The 21,832-nt window shown below is 42.9% G+C and overlaps 1 protein-coding gene across 1 annotated transcript in view; it reads left to right on the forward strand.

Moving 5' to 3' along the window:
* The first annotated feature begins 1,041 nt into the window (after nt 1-1,041).
* Mbd2 (methyl-CpG binding domain protein 2) overlaps nt 1,042-21,832 on the forward strand; it is a 59,904-nt gene continuing 39,113 nt past the window's right edge. The window contains 3 exon segments of the mRNA XM_028864716.2: nt 1,042-1,530; nt 1,533-1,714; nt 12,434-12,593. Of these exon segments, the coding sequence (XP_028720549.2) occupies nt 1,168-1,530; nt 1,533-1,714; nt 12,434-12,593 (705 nt within the window). The 5' untranslated portion in view covers nt 1,042-1,167.

Below are 21,832 nucleotides of genomic sequence, written 5' to 3' on the forward strand. Positions count from 1 at the left end.
TTCAGTAGCACATCTCTGGAAAGGGTAGATAGTTATAAATAAATTTTTTTAAGACAGGCCTGGAGTGGCGTTTGCCATTGCAGTTCCAACTATATGGGAGGCTGAGGCTGGAGGATTATTTGATTCCAGGAATTTAAGGCCAGTCTGGACAACACAGAAAGATCCACCTCTCAAATATGAGTAATATATAACTTTCTAAAATTTAAATCAATCTCTTTAAATAATGTTCTACTATCCTCTAAAATTACACCAGAATAATGAGTTGGCTGACTTAGATGAATTACACACAGATTCCTGAAGTGAGTAGTTTAGTTGGTTAAATTGGACTTTGCACATAAAGATGTATTTACCAAGTGAGAGGCCACTGATATTTTTATGCGAGGCAAAAGGTTTTAAATCAAGAAAAGACCCCCTGAAATGAGGTCAATTCCAGATAAATCCAAGGACTTCAGGCGTTCTATGGAGAATCTAGAAGCCAAACCCTTACCACTGAAGAGAACAATCCAAATTAAAACGTCCTAGGAGAATTAGTCGGTGGCCCTGACCCCAAGCCCTGGAGGACACTGACAACCATTGCGTGGGGTTACGGCTTCCTTCGTTCAATCCAAAGTCCCTGGGAAACCATGGTAGGCCAGGAAGGAGGCTAACAATGGCTATGGAGCCCAGATAACAGCCGAGTTGGGAGATACAAAATGAGATCTGTCTTGTTTGTTTACTCCTTTAACTGAGGAAGCGAACCCAGGTCACCTCACACGGGTGGCTACAGTTTAACCTTGCTTGAAACAAAGTACCCCCGGGGTCACCCTTGCTTGACACTGTCAGCGAGATTTCCACCCGACCAACCTTCGGCTCCCCTGCGCGCCCAGTGGTGGGGGGGGTGGGGGGTTGGGCCGGAAGGGCGCGGCGGGGGGCGGAGCAGGTGGGCTCGGGGGAGGCGTGGCTCCGGGGAGGGAGGCGGGGCCAACACGGCCCGAGCCAGGAGCTCGGAGGACCTAAGAGGCGCGGCCGGGGCCACGCCCCGGGCGGGAGGGCCGCTCTGTGCGCGCCCGCCCGCTCTATGATGCTTGCGCGCGTCCCCCGCGCGCCGCGCTGCGGGCGGGGCGGGTCTCCGGGATTCCAAGGGCTCGGTTACGGAAGAAGCGCAGAGCCGGCTGGGGAGGGGGCTGGATGCGCGCGCACCCGGGGGGAGGCCGCTGCTGCCCGGAGCAGGAGGAGGGGGAGAGCGCGGCGGGCGGCAGCGGCGCTGGCGGCGACTCCGCCATAGAGCAGGGGGGCCAGGGCAGCGCGCTCGCTCCGTCCCCGGTGAGCGGCGTGCGCAGGGAAGGCGCTCGGGGCGGCGGCCGTGGCCGGGGGCGGTGGAAGCAGGCGGCCCGGGGCGGCGGCGTCTGTGGCCGTGGCCGTGGCCGTGGCCGGGGTCGGGGCCGTGGCCGGGGCCGGGGCCGGGGCCGCGGCCGTCCCCAGAGTGGCGGCAGCGGCCTTGGCGGCGACGGCGGCGGCACGGGCGGCTGCGGCGTCGGCAGCGGTGGCGGCGTCGCCCCCGGCGGGAGCCTGTCCCTTTCCCGTCGGGGAGCGCCGGGCCGGGGCCCAGGGGACCCCGGGCCACGGAAAGCGGGAAGAGGATGGACTGCCCGGCCCTCCCCCCCGGATGGAAGAAGGAGGAAGTGATCCGAAAATCAGGGCTCAGTGCTGGCAAGAGCGATGTCTACTACTTCAGGTACCTTTCTGAGGGGGGCGGGTGGGGTGGGGTGGGGTGCAGTGTCAGGTAGGGGTCAGGGGTCCAGAGCTGTCCTGGGCAGGGGTTGCAGGCATATGACAAGGACCGGGTGAGCTGGTATGGAAGGGGAGCCGAAGCCCTCCCTTCCTTGGCAGAGGTTAGACCACAAGTGAGGGGCACAAGTGTCTGAAAGGTGAGGAGGGCACATTCTGTTTAGAGGGCTTCCGGGGGAAAATGGTTCGCAAACGAAGGGTTAATGGGAGGGATGGTTAGTCAGTCCCTGAAAGGGTTAAAAGAAGGTGTAATTCATCGAAACTGTAAAACCCAGTCACTGTTGGCGCCTGTCCCAGCATGTCCCGGATTCATCATCAGAAGTGCGTTTAATCTTGCACATGTGGAAGAATTAGCCGTCTACGGGAAGAAAGTTCCAGTTAACTTCGTAGGGTCCAGGGAGGTTTCACTTATCAAGCCGGCGTTTGTAACTCCAGAAACTGTGTGGAATGCTTTGGCGTGGCAGGACATGCTCATCTTTTGACAGCGGAAGTTGTCAGACTCCCAGACCCACATTTGCTCCCCCAGTGAACATGTGGCAGTGTCTGGAGACATTTTCGGTTCTCACCTGGGGAGAGGGTGCTGTTGGCGTCTGGTGAGGAAAGGCCGGAGGTGCTCCAGTATGCAGGACTTATGCAGCCCGTGCACTAATTATCTTTCCCCCAAGTGCCAACCAGAGTAAAGTTAAGAAAGATAGCTGAAGTGTTCACGGTTTCTCACTTGGATGTCATCTTGCGGTACTGCGGTTACCCTGCTCATGTCCTTCCTTTGTGGTAGGTGGCAAGCTCGGGAAAGGGTCATCGGCCACTGATACCCGTGGACTATAAACAAACTGACTAAATGTTCCTCCACACCATCCCATTTTTCGAAGAGTACAAACATGTTATATTGAATAGTTTGGAGGTCCCTTCGTGGACAGATTGAACGGTTTTCAGGCAGTGAAATATTTGAGTGTTTGGGAACTGGTTCTTAGTCATCCAGAAGCTGCAGTAGTGTGAAAGATTTCCTATTGGTCATTCACTGGAGCGGGAGAAATATGCTTATGTATAGTATTTCCAAATCATATATGCCATCATTTACGTTTAAAAAGTTGAAAAGTCGTCTACAAGCACACGCATCAAAATACATGAGTGTAGTTTTTGCTGATAGAGACCATAAATATGAACATACTGTTTTCCGTTCCTCCTTGGTGCTGTTGGTCAAACCCAGGGTCTGGTGCATCTATAGGCAAGTGTTCTGCCACTGAGCAGCAGCATCCCCGGATCCTGAATACATCCTTGCTGGTCTCTTAGATACAGGAATAAATAATTAGTTTACTCTTTTTAGCTCTTGCGTTCCAACTCATTCTTTCGCTTTGTTTGAGACAACTTATTTTCAGAGTTGGGAATTGAATCTATTTGTAGCACGTGCTGGACAAATGATGTAAACTGAGTCATGTCCTTCTCTCTCTCCCCCCCCCTTAAACTTTTGTGACCAGAGCCTTGCTAAGTTTCCCAGGCTGACTTGAATTTGCCTTGAGTTGGTGATGCTCTTGGGCAGCCCCCTGTGGAGCTGGGATTACAGTTCTATCCCGCCAGGCCTGACTAGAAAACGTAAAGTATGAAGATGATTGTGTGGGTTTGTTTCAGTTTCTCCATCACTGTTCGGTTCAGTGCTGTGATGGTGCTAAAAATAAAACACTAGCCAGACGTAGTGGCCCACGCCTTTAATCCTAGCACTCAGGTGGATCTCTGTGAGTTCGAGGCCAGCCTGGTCTACAGAGCAAGTTCCAGAACAGCCAGGGCTACACAGAGAAACTCTGTCTCAGAAAACAAAACAAAATATTAAAACGCTACAACTCAAAGATATATTTGTTCCATTTAGTGCTATTTACAATTCCTCTTTGCTTTGGATTTCATTTTACTGTTATCTTTTCTAGGCAGGCAGTCTGCATAGGCTTTGTGTGAACTGCTGCCGATGTTATGTCTTGGAGGCAGTTATATTTGACAAGAGTTTTTTGTTTCTGGGATTGAATCCCTTGAAGAAAAGCTCCATTCTTAGTTGAGCATTGTAGAATTTGTATTTCACTGCTTACAGAACTTGTCTTGGGATACGGTTTGTTTGCTTTTGGAGTGATGTATTTATTCAAACTAACTTGTGTTTTTCTCTTTTTGGATATGTAGCTGGAAAGGCTATTTCAAAAGCCAAACTGGGTGCAGTTGCACATGCCTGTAGTTACAGATACTCAGGAAATTGAGGGACAGGGTCACTTGAGCCAGCCTGGGTAATGTAATGAGATTCTTGTTTTTAGAGGCTGGAGATGGTTTGGCAGGTACAGGTGTGTGCTGTCAAGCCTGAGGACTTGAGTTTGATCCCTGGAGCCCACGTGGTGGAAGGAGAGAGCTGACTCTCCGAAGTTGTCCTCTGACCTCCTCCTCACCATGCATACTGTCTGCCACATATACACTAAATAATAAATACATATATGTTAAGAAATTAGAAATAAAATAACCAGAGCTTTGGACTGTTGTAGAGCTCTTGTCTAACATTTTTGATTATTTAGTAGTATTATCATCAAGATGGAATCTCATGGTAGTTCTGGCTGGCTTTGCACTTAGAGATCTGCCTGTCTCTGCCTCCCAAGTACTGGGGTTAAGGCATAAGCACCATACACAGCTAGCATTTTATGTAATGTATGCATAGGTGGTGTGGTGTGGAGGCCTGAGATTGACATCAGCTTTCTTTCTTAGTATCTCTCTACCTTTCATATTCAGTCAAGGTCTCTGACAGAATCTGGAACCAGTGTAGCTAGCCTCTCCCATGTGTGCTGAGATGAAGGGATTAGGCAGGACAGTCAGCTCTTGCATGGATTCTAGGGCTCACACTCTAGCCCTCACACTTTCGTTTCAGGTGCTCTACCCACTGAGCCACCTTCTCAGACCTTGCCTAGCAAACGCCAGGCACTGGGCTGGATCCGGTATTACACAAAAGTACAGAAATCAGTCATGCTGCCACGGAGCTCCACTCCAGTCTGTTCATGGTCACGTTATCCTGACTCTGTTCTACGTTTTTGATAGATTTTTTTTAAATTTAAATTTAAATAGTAATGCTTCTTGGTAGATAATCCCAATGTAACCAATTAAAAGCCGACTTTCTGTACAAATTTGTCCTTAGGAAATTCATCAAACATCATAGTGATACTTACTCTTTTATACGACACTACAATGTTATTTCTTGTGTTTTGAAATGGAAAGGACATTGAGGAGGTTTGTGCTTATTTAGGGCTACAAAGAGTGTTGTCTGTAGTTTGTTGATCTCCTGTAAGGTGTGAGTTACTGTGTGGAACTGCTGTCACCTGTTGGGACTGTCTGCAGAGGCTATGCTATGAACACTAAGAAGCGTGAAATACAGTGTGAGCTTGCAGTGCATTAGTTTCTTTGACTTGTGATGGCAACTTTCTGTGATGGATTATGATGATGGGCCAGAGTAACTGTGAGTTCATATTACTTTTCAGACTCAGTTTTACATATTGGTGTCCCATATGATACCTGCCTTTAAACCAGGAGCTCACAAAACTGTATCTTGTTAATGGTAGGTTCAGTGTGAACTCTCCTGCTGGTAGGTAATGTGAACACCTTCACCCAGCTGTTCACACAGCTTCTAATAATGCTAGCCCCCAAATTAGTCTGCTCCTGGGGAGATTAATTTAAACTAAGCCATGCCTATTAACAAAGGGTGTGCCTGACACTTATTAATTGGGCTGAAATTAAATGTACAGGGAAAGCCTTTGGTTTTGGTAGAATAGGTTTTGGCTGCATCTTGAAACTGGCCGAGTTGTAATAGAAGCACCTCTGGGTGCCAATTAAGTACTATAATTACGCCCTCTGTCAGGATTACTGAGATAGTGCTGTGGCAGTTCATCTATTATCATCCAAAGCATGTTTTAAGAAAAAGGGTGTGGTTTGTTAAACTGCTGGGTCCATTGGTACAGTTTCTGAAAATCTTCATTGCCACATTTGAACCCATAAAACAGTAATTTTCTTACTGGCCTGGATCCCTCATTTCTAGCATTTGGCATTCTGTGTAACATGTACTGGTTTATGTTTCTGAAATACTTTCCTCTTCATAGGCTTCTTTAGGAACTTACTCTCTCTTGCCTTTTTTTCCCCCCTTTCCCTGTGCAACGCCCTTCATGGTCCTGGTACTAGGGATATAATCCCAGGCTGGCTTTGAAGAGGTGGCAATCCTGTGTCCGCCTCCCACACGCTGGAATTACAGGCACACACTATCGCTCTTGGCTGGTTTCACTTTCTTGAACTAGAAAGAACAGGACTCAGATGTTGTTGAGGTCCATAAACATCTCAAAGGATCTTAATAGAAGTAGGAGTCTCCAAAGGAGGCAGCTAGGTATAAGATTGGATCTGGAAATGGTTCTCCAACTCCTGGGCTTATCAGTGGCCCACTGTGAGCATGCTGCGGCTTTCCCCATGCTCTTATTGCCCACTCATTAGTAGTGGGGTCTGGTTGCCACAGTACTTCATACTATTTGACACAGGGATTAATACAGTCCTCGCTCGGGTAACCAAATAGGCAGCACCTTCAGTAAGGAGTGACCTCTAGCTTTATTTTTGCTCACAGTTCCAGGGGATACAATCCATCCTGGCTGAGAAGGTGTGACTGTAGCCCTATCCCAGGTTATTACCCCTGACTCAACCTTCAGTATCTGAAGCAAATTTAATGTTGTATAATTTCATTCATAAAGAACCTCTTTAGCAGGTTGCTTGTGGCGGTAAGATTGAAACATGGCAATTTTATAACCAGACATAGCTCAGTATTGCAAAACTAGAAGAAAAGTCAGCAGTCACGTCATGGTTATTCCTGCCAGAGCGGTGCTGTCTCCATGGGTTCAGAGGAGGGAAACACAATTATTCTGAGTGCTTATGGGGGTCTTCATGGTAGACCGAGGATGCTAGGTTAATAAAAGTAGGGGTCTCCAGAGGAGATCTTGAAGAGCTTGGCGATTGGCATGTTGCATTATGGACCAGGTAAAAGATGGGTCGTTCAGCTCGTTCATGATAGAATGAATTAACCAGCATGGCTGGAACAAAGGTCACTGGGTAAGAGAAGTAGAAAGTGGGGTTGAAAGGTTGAAGGGAGCCAGGTTAAAGGGGCCTCCAATGCAGGGTAAAGCACATTGCTAACAGGGAAAATCCACTGACCGCTTTTAGTTTCATGTTTTCAATTTACTTTACACTTACATAAAACATAAAATTATGTATCTATATATCCTGAGGACTAAATTTACATCGAAGGCTTTTGAAGAGGAGCTATGAAGGAAGTGCTGTTTTAGGAAGAACATTGTGGATCCTTTAGAATGCAGAGACCGCGGATAGTCTGTCAGGATGCCCTGTGGTGATGAAGACCATTTTGACTGTGGCCATGTGCAGGATGGGTTCAAAGGGGGTTATTTAGTAACTGATGAGACAAGGAGATAGAAATAATCGAAACGTAGGTAATGATCCACTGTGGTGTGTTGTACAGGGACTTAGGAATGTCCATTTTAGGAAAGCGTCCTTTGGCCGGGAGTGAGGAGTTGTGGGGAATAGCCTTATCAGTCTTCCCGTCGGTACACACTAATTTTTGAAGCAGGGTGATGCAGTTTTAAAAAACCATTTGGCAATTTTTTGACAACAGGGTTTGTATTTAAGTACACAAGATAATTCCAGTTTCACATTTTAGCTTCAGATAAAATTTGGTTTCTGGGGGAGTTGTTTTTAATGTTAAGGAAATCTTTTGTTTTGAATATTTACTGAACTTTGAACAATTTAAAGGGATAAAGGAACAACTTGAAAAGTTTAAGGAGTCAGAGAGATGGCTCAGTGCTCCTCCAGAGTACATGCATTTCCTTCCCTGCACCCACATGGTGACTCACAACTGTCTGTAACTCCAGTTCCAGGAGCGACAGGGCCAATGCACATGTGGGTCTCAGACATCCATGCAGGCCAAATGTCCATGCATTTCAAAAAACACAACTTTTTTTTTTTTTAGTTGAGGTTTCAGTAGTTTAATCTCTTCCAGTCTTGAAGTATTTAGATGTGTGTGTGTGTGTGTGTGTGTGTGTGTGTGTGTGTGTGTGTGTGTGTGTGTTTCCTTAATTCCTTAAAAGTTCTTCTTGATCGTGGTGGGTAGTGGTGTACTTCTGAGCATGATCTGCATCTAACTAGCCCTATGCCTTCTGAGAGGCCCCGTCCCTCACAGACAGCTGTGTCTCATTCCACTGTAGTGACTGCCATGCTCACAGCTCATCGTTTAGAAACAGCTACGAAAGCTGTAGTTCACCATGCCATCGATGTGCCCTGGGTTAGCGAAGGCGCTTCAGAGTCTAGTTCTGGTTGCATACTGCAGGCCTGAGGAGACAGGGTGGCACAGTAGGATGCAGTTGTCTGCCTCAGGCGATGATGGTTCTAGGTGAGTTCACAGTATTCTGGTTTCTCAGGGACAGTTGTTAATTTTTTTTTTTTTAACATAAAGTTTCTTTCGGATAATTATATTTAAGAGTCTTTAAGGTGGAGTTAGGTTTAACAGTCACTTTAAACAGTTTGACAGAAATTAAAGGAGCTTGGGCTCAAGTGATGAATTGTCTTCATATGAACTGAGATTCCACTCATGGTTTTGATTTTTAATTAAATAGTGGGTAAGAGAAATGCATGGTTGAACGTTAGCTCAGGAATGGGGGTAGCTGACAGGGAATTTTTGTTTGTGGTTGAAACTGAGATAGCATTTCATTACTGGATTAGCTCTGGTCAGAGCAAACTGAAAATGACTAATATTCACCAGTCTACTAGTGTTAAAAAAAGCAATACTGTAAACTTAAGTTATGAATTGATACTTCTAGAATAAAAAATTAATTGACATTCTAGAATAAAAGCTTAGTCACTTTGTGAGTCCTAGTATTTCTGAGATGCGGATGGGTAGCAGCCATCTTAGAGGGTGGATGGGAATGCAGTCACTGTGTGCTCAGCCAGGCACTCACAGGGTCAGTTGCTGCTGTGCAGATGGATGGCTTGAATCTCATGAGTACATTTCCTCCTTAACTATCTCTTGGGCCTTGTCCTCCTGTTGCTTGTCCCTATCTCCTACAGAGCAAGGTCTCTGGTCTTAAAATTCCCTGGGGCAGGCAGGTTTCCTTTCTAGGCCCTTGTTATGGAAAGGGCAGTGGCTTGTCCTGAGTTTTCTGCATGGCACATACCTGCCAGATGCCTTGCAGAGTCCCATCTGTGTGACAGGAGGGAAGCAGGACTTACTGGCACCTTGATGTTGCTAATATTGCAAACTTCTGCGGTTTTTACCCTTCTTGGATTGTAGCGTTTATTAGTGGAGTATCTGAGACTTTTACCCTGGGCCTTGGGCTTGCGGGGCCAGCTCTGTACCCCTGGACTGTGTCTGTAGCCCAGATAGTCTTAGGGTTGAGTCCTTGGGTATTTATGTCTCCTTGGAGTCTGAGGAGAGAAGTGTCTAGAGTGTAACCTCTTTAATGACTTTTTTTCTGTAGAAACCTTGACACTTGATGAGGTACTGGTGTCTTTTCAAGGTGACTTTTAACACATAAGGAAAAACCTCTTGCACATTCAACTTTGAAATTTATTGGTTCTTCCCAAAATGATTTTCTATTTGTCTCAGCCACATGCTAAGCACAGTGGTGCCTATCTTTTTGGTAAAAGTTACTGCCTGAATATTTTCAAGTTCTGAAAATAAGTCAATTGAAAGGAGGTCCATGCTGGAGCTCAATTTTTATTGTATTAAAAGGATCTTTAGGAGGAAATCTGATTAAGAATTATTACTGTATTTTGAGGAAAGATATTTTCTTGTTCTTTTTTATGTACTGGAGATATTTGGAGGGCCTTGTAGATGCCAGGGGAGCATCCTCTCACTGAGCTACATCACTTTTTACTTCCTAAAAGCTACCCAGGCTGGCCTTGAATACTCTCTTGCTTCAGCCGCTAAGTAGCTGAGATCACAACATGCATTACTAGCCTAACTTCCTCCCTCTCTCCCTCCCTTCCTCCTCCCTTCCCTTATTCACTCCATCTTTGAGATAGTTTATCAGACTGTTCTTGACCAGTCACGTGAGTATTTGATTACAAGGACTTCATGGGTATTCTAGCTTAATTAAAACTATAATCATAGAAAAGGCTGAGAAATACAATAATTTTTACAACTTTTCAAATTAATTTGAGTGATTTAGTAAGACTTATGTAGTAAAACTGACTAAAGCTGAACATTTTAAGTATATGATTTATCCCAGTGTGTTTGCAAAAGAAACTACTTTCTTTCTTATTCAATTGACAGGCTTCTTGCTTTCAGAAAGTTACTTTGTTTAATGGTTGCCTCTAGATTATGACATTTGAGAGTTTTAGAAAAAGGGGTTTATATTATTTGGTTGTTGGAAATACATAGGAATCAAGGAAACATACAGGAATTGTAATGAAGTAAAATTTTAGAAGATTGTGCAATTGATTTTCATCTGGATTGGAGAATAACAAGGCTACATAGGCACATGACGATTTAGGTGGGCTTGAAGAATTTAATATCTCACTGACAGGTTCATCCTATCTGGAAAGAAATACTGGGAAGAATCAAAGGTATATGGCATATTTCAGTGATTGAGGTTGGAATCCAGGATTCCTTAGTTGACAGGAGAAAGTCTGCAAACAATGTATTTGATTGAATTCTTTTGATGATGTGCTAAGGAGGGAAAGGCATTTTGTCACCCTTGGGGAATCTGAGCATGCAGAATTTGAACTTGGTGCTGGATGGGTAGCGAAGGGATATGGGAGCTGAAGGGTTGTTATTTGTCCATCCAGCTTGGAGGAATAGGTGCTACATGGGCCGTGATGCCACTGGCAAAGATGGGAATAACAGATCAAGTACAGGCCGGGAGTGAGGTGGGAAGCATGTGGTTGGTAGTGATGGTCAAGGTCTGGCCAGTGTTGAAAGTACCCTGATGGTTTACTTTGAGGTGTTGAGCACATTTTCCAATATTACTTGCAATTGGAGTTGAGGTATTCTGTATGTGATCATGTCTTCTTTCCCAGAATGGATTTTGGTTTTGGCTACTTTTATTCTCTCATGGTCTGGTAGTTGGTGGTTGTAACTGTCATCTGTTGGATGAATTTTGTGTAATTTGATTTGTGTTCCCAGAATGTTTAAGTCATGGGATTGTGAAAAACAAAGGTTAATAAGTCTTCCAGCTGTTCAAAATTTGTGATGACAGAATACCATAGAATGTGACAGATGACATGCACTATGTTTTAGACTTGAGTCTGAAGTTACTTTAGTCCAGAGTAATGTTTCATTGTTTTGTTTCCCAGTGTTTCAAAGTTCTTTGTTGTTGAATTATTTTTCACTTATTGTGACTAGTTATTGCAAGGTTAAATCCTTGGTACGGCATGTCAGCCTCTCTGAGATGCCTTCTGGAATTCTCAGGGTCTTCTGCAGACACGGTCACGGTCTGTTCTAGCTATTTGGCTTATAAAAATTATTAGATAAGACTTTAGGGACATTGTCCCTAAAACACAGTTTCACAGATTAATCACACAGAGATCCTTTTTAGGGCAAGTCTGTTCTGTATACTTCTGGCGTATTTACAATTTGTATCTTTGGCAGTTTTTTTGTTTACAAGAAGTAAGTTATTGATTTATTGTCCTTTTTTGAAGCAGGGTCTCATAGCCCTGGCTAGTCTGGAAGTAGCTTGTGGTTGAAGCTGACCGTTTACCTCCACATTTTAAGTGCTAGGATTATAGGCCAGGCCTGTGCCATCACACCTGGCTAAAAAGAAGTTATTTTTGATAGCCTTATTTTATTTATTTATTTATTTTCTCTTTTTAGATCTCTGTGCTTTTTTATTTTTACTTTTGAGATTATAATGTAATTACAACATTAATTATAATATAATTACTCCCCTTCACTCACTCCAAATCCTCATATATATTCCTCTCAGGTTGTCTTCAAATTTATGGCCTCTTTTTTTATTAGTTGTTGTTGCATGCATATATGCATATAAATATATATCCCTAAATATAACCTGCTCACTTAATATGCTTATTTAGTTTGTCAAACAAAAGTTATGTCAGAATTGTATAAACAGGTTCACAGATGTTCTTGCTTGTTTTTCATTTCAGTAGTTATTATAGTTTTAATAGGAAGCATTTACATGTCAAAATTTGAGTTTATTTTTACTATTGCAGATACTGTAAGCTTATGCCAGATTATGTGGATTCCAAATTCATTTATTTTAAGCTAGCTACTGAGCTCTTGGCATTGTGTATAAACCGGTATTTTTAAAAGACAGTTTGGAAAGAAGTTGGTGAGAAGGCAGACTCTTGCAGGGAGTGTGTGTGCTGTGCATGTGGCTGTGCTCATTCTCAGGCAATTAGCTGAGTGAGTGATAGCAAGATAACCTGTAGCAGCATGTACAGTGTGCACCCAAGGGAGAGCTGTATTAAATGATACAATATCTCTTTCTGCAGAAAGTTAAGAAGTTCCTTCAAAACTTGTAATAATTTCAAAATTAAACCAAACCCATATAATTATAATTTGTAACAATCAGGAACAGAAATTACTGTTAAAAAGGTTATATAGAGGCTATTAATATTTCCTCTTGTATAATTAAACTTTTATTTCTTCTAGTCCAAGTGGTAAGAAGTTCAGAAGTAAACCTCAGCTGGCAAGGTACCTGGGAAATGCCGTTGACCTCAGCAGTTTTGACTTCAGAACTGGCAAGATGATGCCTAGTAAATTACAGAAGAACAAACAGAGACTGCGAAATGATCCTCTCAATCAGAACAAGGTTGGTGAATTTACTCACAGCGTAGACATGCGCTTCCCAAGCTCTCCAGAAGGGTTTCATGTGCCATTGAGGTCGACATTGTCTGAATGTCTTTCACCATTACAGAGTATTTGAAAACTTACAAGTAGGATTTATTTTTCTCTATTTGGAAGTACTTGAACAGAGAAAGTGTGAGTAATTGTGCCTAGCAGAAAACAACATTTCAGTATGTTGATAGACCACTAACATGTGCTATACTTTGTGATTTTTTTTTTGAAGTATTTTTTTCTGTTTGCTAAAAAGAGGCAACATTACCACATAGTGTGTAATTGCATAGTAATTGTGAAGTTCAAAATTTGAGGAGGGGCAGTGTGACTTTGACTTTGACGATGTCGATGACACTGACTCATAGATGTTATTTTCATCCTCACAGATTTTTTTCACTAGCCCTTAATTTTTTGGAGTTGCTTGGTTGATTATTCCATAGTTATACAAACAAGTCACATTTGAATATGTTAATTTGATTAAAGCTTCAGTATCTTTACAAAAAAAAAAAAGCTTCTATTCTTCCAAGGACAACTGGGCATGTATGACCCATGGACAGGTCCTTGACTTGCATGGTTCCTCTAGGTAGGTTACTACCCTTAGTGCTGAGTCAGGAGTTGAGATGGACGTCACCACTGCAGATGCCTAAGTCAGTGATTTCAGTGACTTTGTTATCAGTTGTTAAAGGCTTTCGTTCCTCTAAATTTTAGGAGTCTGTGTTTGTGTGTTACACCATCACTGCTTTCTCGCAACAATCCTGTGAAAATAAAGAGCGAAAAGTAGAGGCATTTCATAGGATTTGACGGATCCAGACCGTCAGAAGTACAGCAGGCTTTGCACTCAGGAACCAGGCTTTGCCTCAGGCAGGCGGGGCTTGGTGAACTGGCTGTGCTGTGTTAGTCGATACAGTCTACCGTAGTGTAATATCGGATACAGATAGACAGCTTTCTGAAGTTGAAGCCTCTGAAGGCCTGAGGTCTTTTGTAGAATAGAGTAATAAAACTTCCCCCATAGCATTGTTGTGAAAAAGAAGTAAGAATTTACGTAAAAACATTTAGCAGAAGATTGACCTCTGCTATCTCCTTTTTCCCCTCCTAAACTGCCCCTTTCTTCCGTAAACTGTAGCCAGCTTGCTGAGCACCAAGCTACCCTGCCTGCTTAGCATAGTGTTCGTATAGGAAGCTTTCTGGCTGAGCTCTTTTCTTCCTTGTCTTTTCCTTTTCTGAAGCACATACATGCACCAGTGTACCTGTGTGTATGCATGTATATGTGTACATGTGACAGTTACGGTTTTCTAGAACTGCCACTTTAAAACTCCAGCCACAGTGCCACCTGCACTGTGGACCTAACTATTTATGAAACGAAGAGAATGCTTTTAAATTATCCTGTTGTTTCCAGAATCGCATTTTAGCCTCATTCAATGTAATTTGAAGCTTTACTTCCTGACAGTTATGGTTCATTAAAAACCAAACACTAATTCGTCTCTAGTTTGTGTGCACCTTTCTGCCCTAGCTGCTCTGGACCACTCCTCACCCTGCAGCATGGCATGCGCTTTCAGGACCCGCTCTAGCTGCTCTGGACCACTGCTCACCCTGCAGCATGGCATGCGCTTTCAGGACCTGCTTGCTTCTGTGCTGTTCCCTCTGCTTGGAATGTGCTTCCCCTCCCCCTCCATCTGGTGAACTCCTCAGCTGAGGCTCCACTCCATTGCCTGCATCTCTGGGAATCCTGTCCCTTCTTCCATGGTGACTGCTGTGCTTTGCCATTGTGTTTGTGCCTGTACTTCAGCTAGATTGTGAGCTCCTTGGGAGCAGGGACTCTGTTTTGTTTTTGTTTTGTACAGTAACTCAAAAGCTTGCACATAGTAAGTAGCCTTGATGTTTGATTTACTAGCCACCTGATTCTAGGTAGTGGTAATAAATGTTTATTTAATAAAGTCATACAACACAGGTTTGGAAGTGCCTTTTGTTTTCATTGTTTTCTGACATTCTGTATGAAGTTTATGATGCCTGGTCTTGCCTTGATCTGATTCTTAAAAGTTTTAGGTAAGTAGCCATGATGGGAGTTGTTGCAATTTTTTTTGGTTTTTTTTTTTTCGAGACAGGGTTTCTCTGTGTAGCTTTGCGCCTTTCCTGGATCTCGCTCTGTAGACCAGGCTGGCCTCAAACTCACAGAGATCTGCCTGCCTCTGCCTCCGAGTGCTGGGATTAAAGGCGTGTGCCACCATGGCCCAGCAAGTTGTTGCAATTTTAAAAACAGACTCCCTTTGGGAGTAACGCTATCATTACAAGCAGAGAACATATTTGTGGTGCAGTAGCTGATGGTTTTTGTGACAGTACTGCATAAAGAAAGCTGACAGAAATCTTGATATGTAGTAAGCTCGGCTATAGTACATTTTTCATTTTTAAGTTTTAAAATATTTTTGGAACTGGGGATAGTCAGCAGTTTAAGTTTTTAAACAGGATTGGCCGACTATAAACTCTGATCTTGATGTATGTCTTCTGTATTGAAGAAGTTACTGCTAATGAATGGTATTTTCAAATGTAAGATCTTTTCAAAGTGGTTTTTAATTACATTTGAGTGGGTCAGTAGGATGGAGTGGGCATTGGCTTTGCATTAACACACACACACACACACAGAGAGAGAGAGAGAGAGAGAGAGAGAGAGAGAGAGAGAGAGAGAGAGAGAGAGAGAGACTTTTCAAAGATACCTCAAAGTTTCAGAGATAGGATTTGACATTTTAAGGAGGCAGTAGAGGCAAGATAGTAGTTTTGGGTGGGTGAGATGACTAAGCAGTTAAGGGCCCTTGCTGCCAGATCTGATGATGTGAGTTCCGTTCCCAGGACCCATGTGAAGGTAGAAGAAGAGGGTGCTCATGTGCACGTGCATGTGCGTGCGTGCGTGCGTGCGTGCGCAGACACACGAAGAGGGAGGAGAGAGAAAATAACTATTAAAAATTTAAAACAAGATAATTTCTAAAATTTAGCTGGAGATCTGGGGTGAGCTACATTAGGTTGTGAATGCAGAGCATATTTAGGGAACTCAGGAAGCTTGCTTCTGTTAAATTCTACATTAAGCTGAATTCTTTGTTTCTGTTTTTAATACTGTAATATAAATGTTTTAGTAATGAAGCTACAAAACAAAGTACAAATCATCTGATGTTAACATAACATGTCCTATGATATATTTTGCAAGTTGCTTACAATAAATATTGTAAGGAACAAGTCTTTTTCTGAGTTTAACTTCACAGCACTGCCACTACCTTGGAAGGACACAGTTCTTTCACTGCCTTTCTGTGGGACTTTGGAAAATAAAAGCATCCTATTTCTTTGCGAGAGGTCAGGTCTCTGTCAGATCTGCAGTCTTTGATTTCGCATGAATTATCTTGGGCAGTGGGAGTAGTTAGTATGTTAGTGTGATTACAGGCATAGACTTGGATAATGTATGGCTGTATCCTAGATACTCAGATACATGGAGAAGATACTTGTTTCAGTTGTTCTCACAAAATAATAAAAAGTACAATTTATACCTCAGTAGTATAACTTGGGGGCAATAGCTATAGAGTTTTAAAAAACTTGGATGGTTTGCACTTTGGTTTAGACTTAGTATGCAGTGTGGAGACTGGACTGGAAAAGGGTGAAGCTGGAAGTAGGCAAGATAATTTGAGTTTCTGAGTCCAGAAAAATAATGGGCCTAAATTAATACCTTGACAGGAGGTATAGAAAGAGAAGAATCAAGGGAAATAAGTAGCTTTAAGGGCCCGCTGGTCACATGGAGAGAGACTTGATGCTTTCTTAAATTGTGGCTTTGGTCACTGCTGTAGTTTGGTTATAGTTTGTCTCCGAGAGGTCCTTGTCAGGAGGCTTGGCCCTCTACTGTGATTTTGAGGTGGACAAACTGTTGGCAGGGTGGCCTAGTGGAGAGTGTAAGTAATAGGGTTCCACTTTTATAATGGGTTAATGCCAGCTTGGTGGAGCAGTGTGGGTTTCATAGGCACAGCAGTGGATTGTTACCAAAGGTCAAGCCTAGCCTTTCTCTGTTCTCTTGCTCCTCTGTTTGCACACACACACACACACACACACACACACACACACACACACACGCCCCTTGTGCTTATAGACTGCTCCTATGACTTGTTGCAGTGGCCAGAGGCCCCTCACCAGGATGCTGGCACCAGACTTTGGGCTCTCCAGGAAACAGGGTTGTGAGCTCAATGAACCCTTTTTAAGTTGCCTTAGCCCAGGGCATTTTGGTTAGCAGCAAAAAGTAGAGTAAGTCAGCCATGTCCAGGTGTGTGTGAAGTTGTCTGTGGGGTGGTAGGTGGCAGGCGGGGGCGGGGGGGGGGGGAATCTGTGGATTGGGGTGAAGCTGGTGGAGTTACAGCAGTTGTGTTTCTTAGGTTTCCAAAAGGGGAGCATGTGGGGTCTCATGGATTTATTGTTCAAGGATTCCTGCTCTAGTGATTTGTCACTTGTGTCCAGTGTAGAGACAAGTAGGATGGGTATTTTTCACACTGCAGAATGCAGATTAGATGAATAAAAAATCCTGTGGAAAATTGAAAAGGACTTTCCCAAAGGTAAGAGCAAAGTCAAGAAAATGTGTTACAGAAGCATAGAAAATGCTTTTGTTAATGCCATGGAGAAATCAAGGAGGGTGAAGACTACATCAGAATTGGAATGGACCTGTTGATCTTCATGTAGCCAATTCCCAGGGATTGAAAGGCCAAGAAAGCGTGTTATGTCTGGTCTTTGAAAGTTTTATAATTTGGATTTAGTATTAGGTGAAATAATGTGGGGAAATGGTGAAAGGATACCCAGTGGGAAACATTTCCCTCCTGCTTTTGTGTGTCAGCTCCACAACTCTGTTCTCCTCCCTGCAGGACAGGATTAGGATTTTTTTCTTCCTTTTTGTAAGTTCATTTAGGTCATATGCAATCATAAACATACTGTATTTGCATTTATATGTTCATGTTTTAACTTCCCTATAAAATGATTAGATTGGCTTTCTCCAAATATTGAAAGACAGCTTGGAAGGAACCAGAATGAGAATGCAGGATTGTAACTTGAAACTTCTAGGATCCTTCCAATTGTTATACTTGGAGGAGGATTGTTTCTTCTACAGAAAGTTTATCTCCATCAGAATCTCAAAGGGATCTATACCTGAAAAACCTAACTTTTTTCCCCCTAAAGCAGAAAGAGTCAAGGTGTGAGGGGAAAAGAGGGGCCAGGCTATTTGGTATAGCTCAGAACAGCCGTTTGCCTGATTGTGGACTTCCCAGTTACTGAGTAAATGACTAAGGGTCTGTGGTCAATTCACCATCATGACAGTGCTTTGTATGGGGTATTGTAAGAACTACCCCTTAGCTTCAACCTTCCCAGGATTTCCACTTCAATAGAACACAAAGAGAATATATCTCTTGACCTATAAGAGAAAGTGACTGACGTCTTTCCCTAAGACCCCTGCGCTCTGTGTGTGAGTCTCTTGCTGGTTGGAGTACCTTTCAGTTGCCTTTAGGTGTAGTTGGGTAGAGAGGGAGTGGATACTCCATGGGTGATAGAATTAGTAAGACATGGAAGTCTTTTCAAGGAGTTATTAGTGTTTATATTAAGTGTGGGTCTATATTGAATATGGAATGCTATCAATTTGATATGAAATGGAAAAAAGTGGAAGTGAGGAAACAGTTTTGTCTGGTAAGGAATGGTCAAGACTTAGGAGATATGTGGTGCTGAACATAATGGAATTATTGGGGTTTGCTAGCAAATTGGATGTAGAGAAGGACAGAAGACTGGAGGTGAGCCCTTGTATTTTAGATGGAGGGGGTGGATTGGTTTGCTGTTTACTTAAATCACCTTAGGTGAAGATTAAATAAGGATGGCCAGAAGTGAACAGATGATGCCAGTTTGAGCTTCCTGGAATACTCAGATGCCGATGCCCTTGTGCAGGGGGTACACTGAACCAGAAGAGAGGTCAGCCAGAAAGCCATTGGCACATGTAATTTTCCAAGTAATGAGACTGGTGAGTCCCAGACACAGGCAGAGATACAGGATCAGCCCTGAGAAGCTCCAGAGTTTGGCTAAGGCAGACGGAATCAGCAAAAATGGGTCGAGAAAAAGATGACTAGTTAGGTACAGCAAATGAGAGAAGAAGCACATTCCAGAAAACAGAATGGCCGCTGTTGAAGGATTGACCAGAGGAGGACAAAGTTTTATTGATTTTGAAATTTTAATTATTTTTCTGTTTTGAGACCAGGTTTCTACATAACCTTCAGTGCCCTGGATTTCACTATGTAGACCAGGCTGGCCTTGAACTCACAGAGATCTATTGAGGTTAAAGGTGCCAAGCTTTAGTTAGCTTCAGAACACTAGGTTTTGTGAGAACAGAAGCCAGATTGGATTGTAATGTGAAAAAGATAAAATTTGTCAGCAAGGACAGTTATTTCAGTAAATTTTCTTAGGTAAGATGGAGAACCAGTAGATGAGAGATGAAAGAGACACCACTTTGGTTGAGCTCTGTCTCATTTTAAAAATTGGAATGGTTAAAAATATGGCTTATGAAAGAGTAGAAATTGTGGAGATCAGAAAAGGGAAATGTGTTTGCAGATGACAAGACCATGGAACTGTACTAGTTAAGGAAGAATGTGGAAGGCACAGGAAACTGTAAGAAAATAGTGAATTGATGGAGATTTGGGGGTCAGAAAAGGCAGAAAGCACTCCTTAGACTTGAGCTGCAGACTGAAAGTAGAGAATCAAGACATAGATGCATCACTGAGATGTGGAGCTAGAGTAGCTGTTTTTTGACAAGTCTGTAACTAATGTCAGATAGGTGAGGTCTGGCAGGGGAAGGTCAAGGACTCAGTTTTGGGTGAGTTACTCATGGATGGAGGTCGTTAGAAATGAGGACAGAATTTGGGATGAAAAAGACAAAGCATAATGACCTGAAAAAGAAAAAAAACGGGTAAAGGGTGGAGTAGCCAGATTCCATGGGCTCTGTAGAATCTGGTTCCTTTGAAGGCGAAACATTGAGAAATGGTTAAGTAGTAGGGAGAGCAGAAAGCTCCTTCCTGGTCCTCAATACACTGAAGGGCTGGGGAAGGACTGGAGAAGGCTGGGGGGGTGGGGTGGGTGAGCGTTTGCTGTGCGAGCCTCTACCTTACATAAAGATGACAGGAGAGAACGGGGCAGATTTGAGGATATGGTTGTGTGCCATGGCATTCACATGATTTTATTTGGATACTCAGTTTTGCTAATAATTTCATAAAAATTTGTAGGTCTTAGCCCAATTGTGTAGACCTAGAATCTGAGGTCATTGTGTCATATATAAAAGCATTGTGTCACACACACACACACACACACATACACACACACACACACACACACACACACACACACACACGCCTACGCCTGCCTGCCTGCCTGCCTGCCTATATACATGAGTTCATGTGCATCACATGTATGCAAGAACCCCCAGAGGTTGGAAGAGAGCGTTGGATTCCCTGGAACTGGAGTTACAAGTGGTTGTGAGTCACTGGGTGGATGGTGGCAACTGACCCTTGGTTCTGCAAAAGTGACACGTGTTCTTAGCCACAGAGCCATCATTACAGACCCTCTGTCTACTTTTAAAAGCTGTGATGGAGTGCTAGACAGTTTGCATTGTTGGTGTTTGATTTTGTGGAATTTGAAATTGCTACTTGAGGATAATCTTGATTTCACTCAGGCATACTCAAGATATAGCTGTCCTGGAAAAACTTAAAGGTTGGTTACATTTATAAATTTTGATAGCATGGCAAGTATCTTAATGCAAAAAGCTGCTATTTATTCATAATTTTTTTGCCAAGACAATTACAAATTATTTTAGTGATTGTCCTTATCTCCCTGCCTTCCAGAATGTAAGCTCTAAGGCAGGGACTTTTTTTAAAATGACATTTTCAGCTTCTGGTTAGTACCTAGTCCATAGGCACACAGTCTTTTTTCAGTGACTGGCTAAAAACTGCATCAGTGTCATCATATACCATTTTATTTGATCTGTATATGAATCTTTTGCAATAATTATGTTTATTAACTGATAAGGAAATTGACCTTAGTGATACTGAATCTTTGATTCCCAATTGGGATATGAGTATCTCTCTGGAACATGTGTATTAAAGGATGCAGATTTAAAATGGTGTGTGAATGACACTTTACAATGTCAGCTGTATATGAACACTGGCTAAGTAGAGCAGAAATTTTCACCCTGTGACAAGGTGAGTTTTTAAAAGTGAAAAATTAACAATTGGAAAGTAAAACCTCTATCTATGCTTTAGTCATAGAATCTGTACAGTGTTGAACTGTCTTTCATATAGCTCTTCTCAAAACCTGACTGACAAGGTTTAAGAGAACCTCCTGCTCTTGCAGAAGACCAGGGTTCAGTTCCCAGCACCTACAAGGTGGCTCACAGTTGCTTGTAACTGTGGTTCCAGGAAACCTGATAACTGTCTTTAGGTCTGCAGGCACTATACCCACGTGCTGCACATACATACATGCAGATAAACACACTTGCACATACAAAGTAAAAATAGATTTTTGATGATAATAAATCTGGCCAAGGAAGGTGATCGAGTTTAGTCACTGTTCTATGTGATATGTAAATTTTACCTGGATATCTGTCTAAGACATACGGTGTTGGAGGTCAAACTCAGGGCTTTATTTGTGCTATGTAAGCACTTTCCTGCTGAGTCACATCCACACTGTACACTGATGATTTGAAAGGAACCATTTCAGCATGTCTTTGAAGTTCTACACACTGTGTATGCTTCAGCAGATCTATAAAGATAACCGTGATGTGTTTTCTTCACATTTTCCTTTCTCACCAGCCTTTCCTCTAGAGACAAACACACTTCTCCTTGTTTGCTGTACTAAGTGGTGTGTTTTCAATAGAGGGGCGGTTGGAAATACTGGGTTGAGAAATGAATCACTTGATTACTTCTTACACAGATAAAATTCTGTGCTTTTAACAAAATGTAGGGAACTTCATGTATCTACCGATTATTACAGTTTCTTTCTTTTTTTTTTGATGGCTCACTGTGATATTTTAACAAACTTTTCAAAGCAATTCAAGGTCTGAGTCACATAAGATGAACTCATTCTGCCCATTTATGTGACTAGGACTTTTCAGTGCCACCTCATCTATTAAAATAAGAATAAGAACAGAACTGATGCAATTAGTAATACTTATCTAAG

This window comes from Peromyscus leucopus, chromosome 19 (assembly GCF_004664715.2).
Source record: "Peromyscus leucopus breed LL Stock chromosome 19, UCI_PerLeu_2.1, whole genome shotgun sequence".
Lineage (NCBI taxonomy): Eukaryota > Metazoa > Chordata > Mammalia > Rodentia > Cricetidae > Peromyscus > Peromyscus leucopus.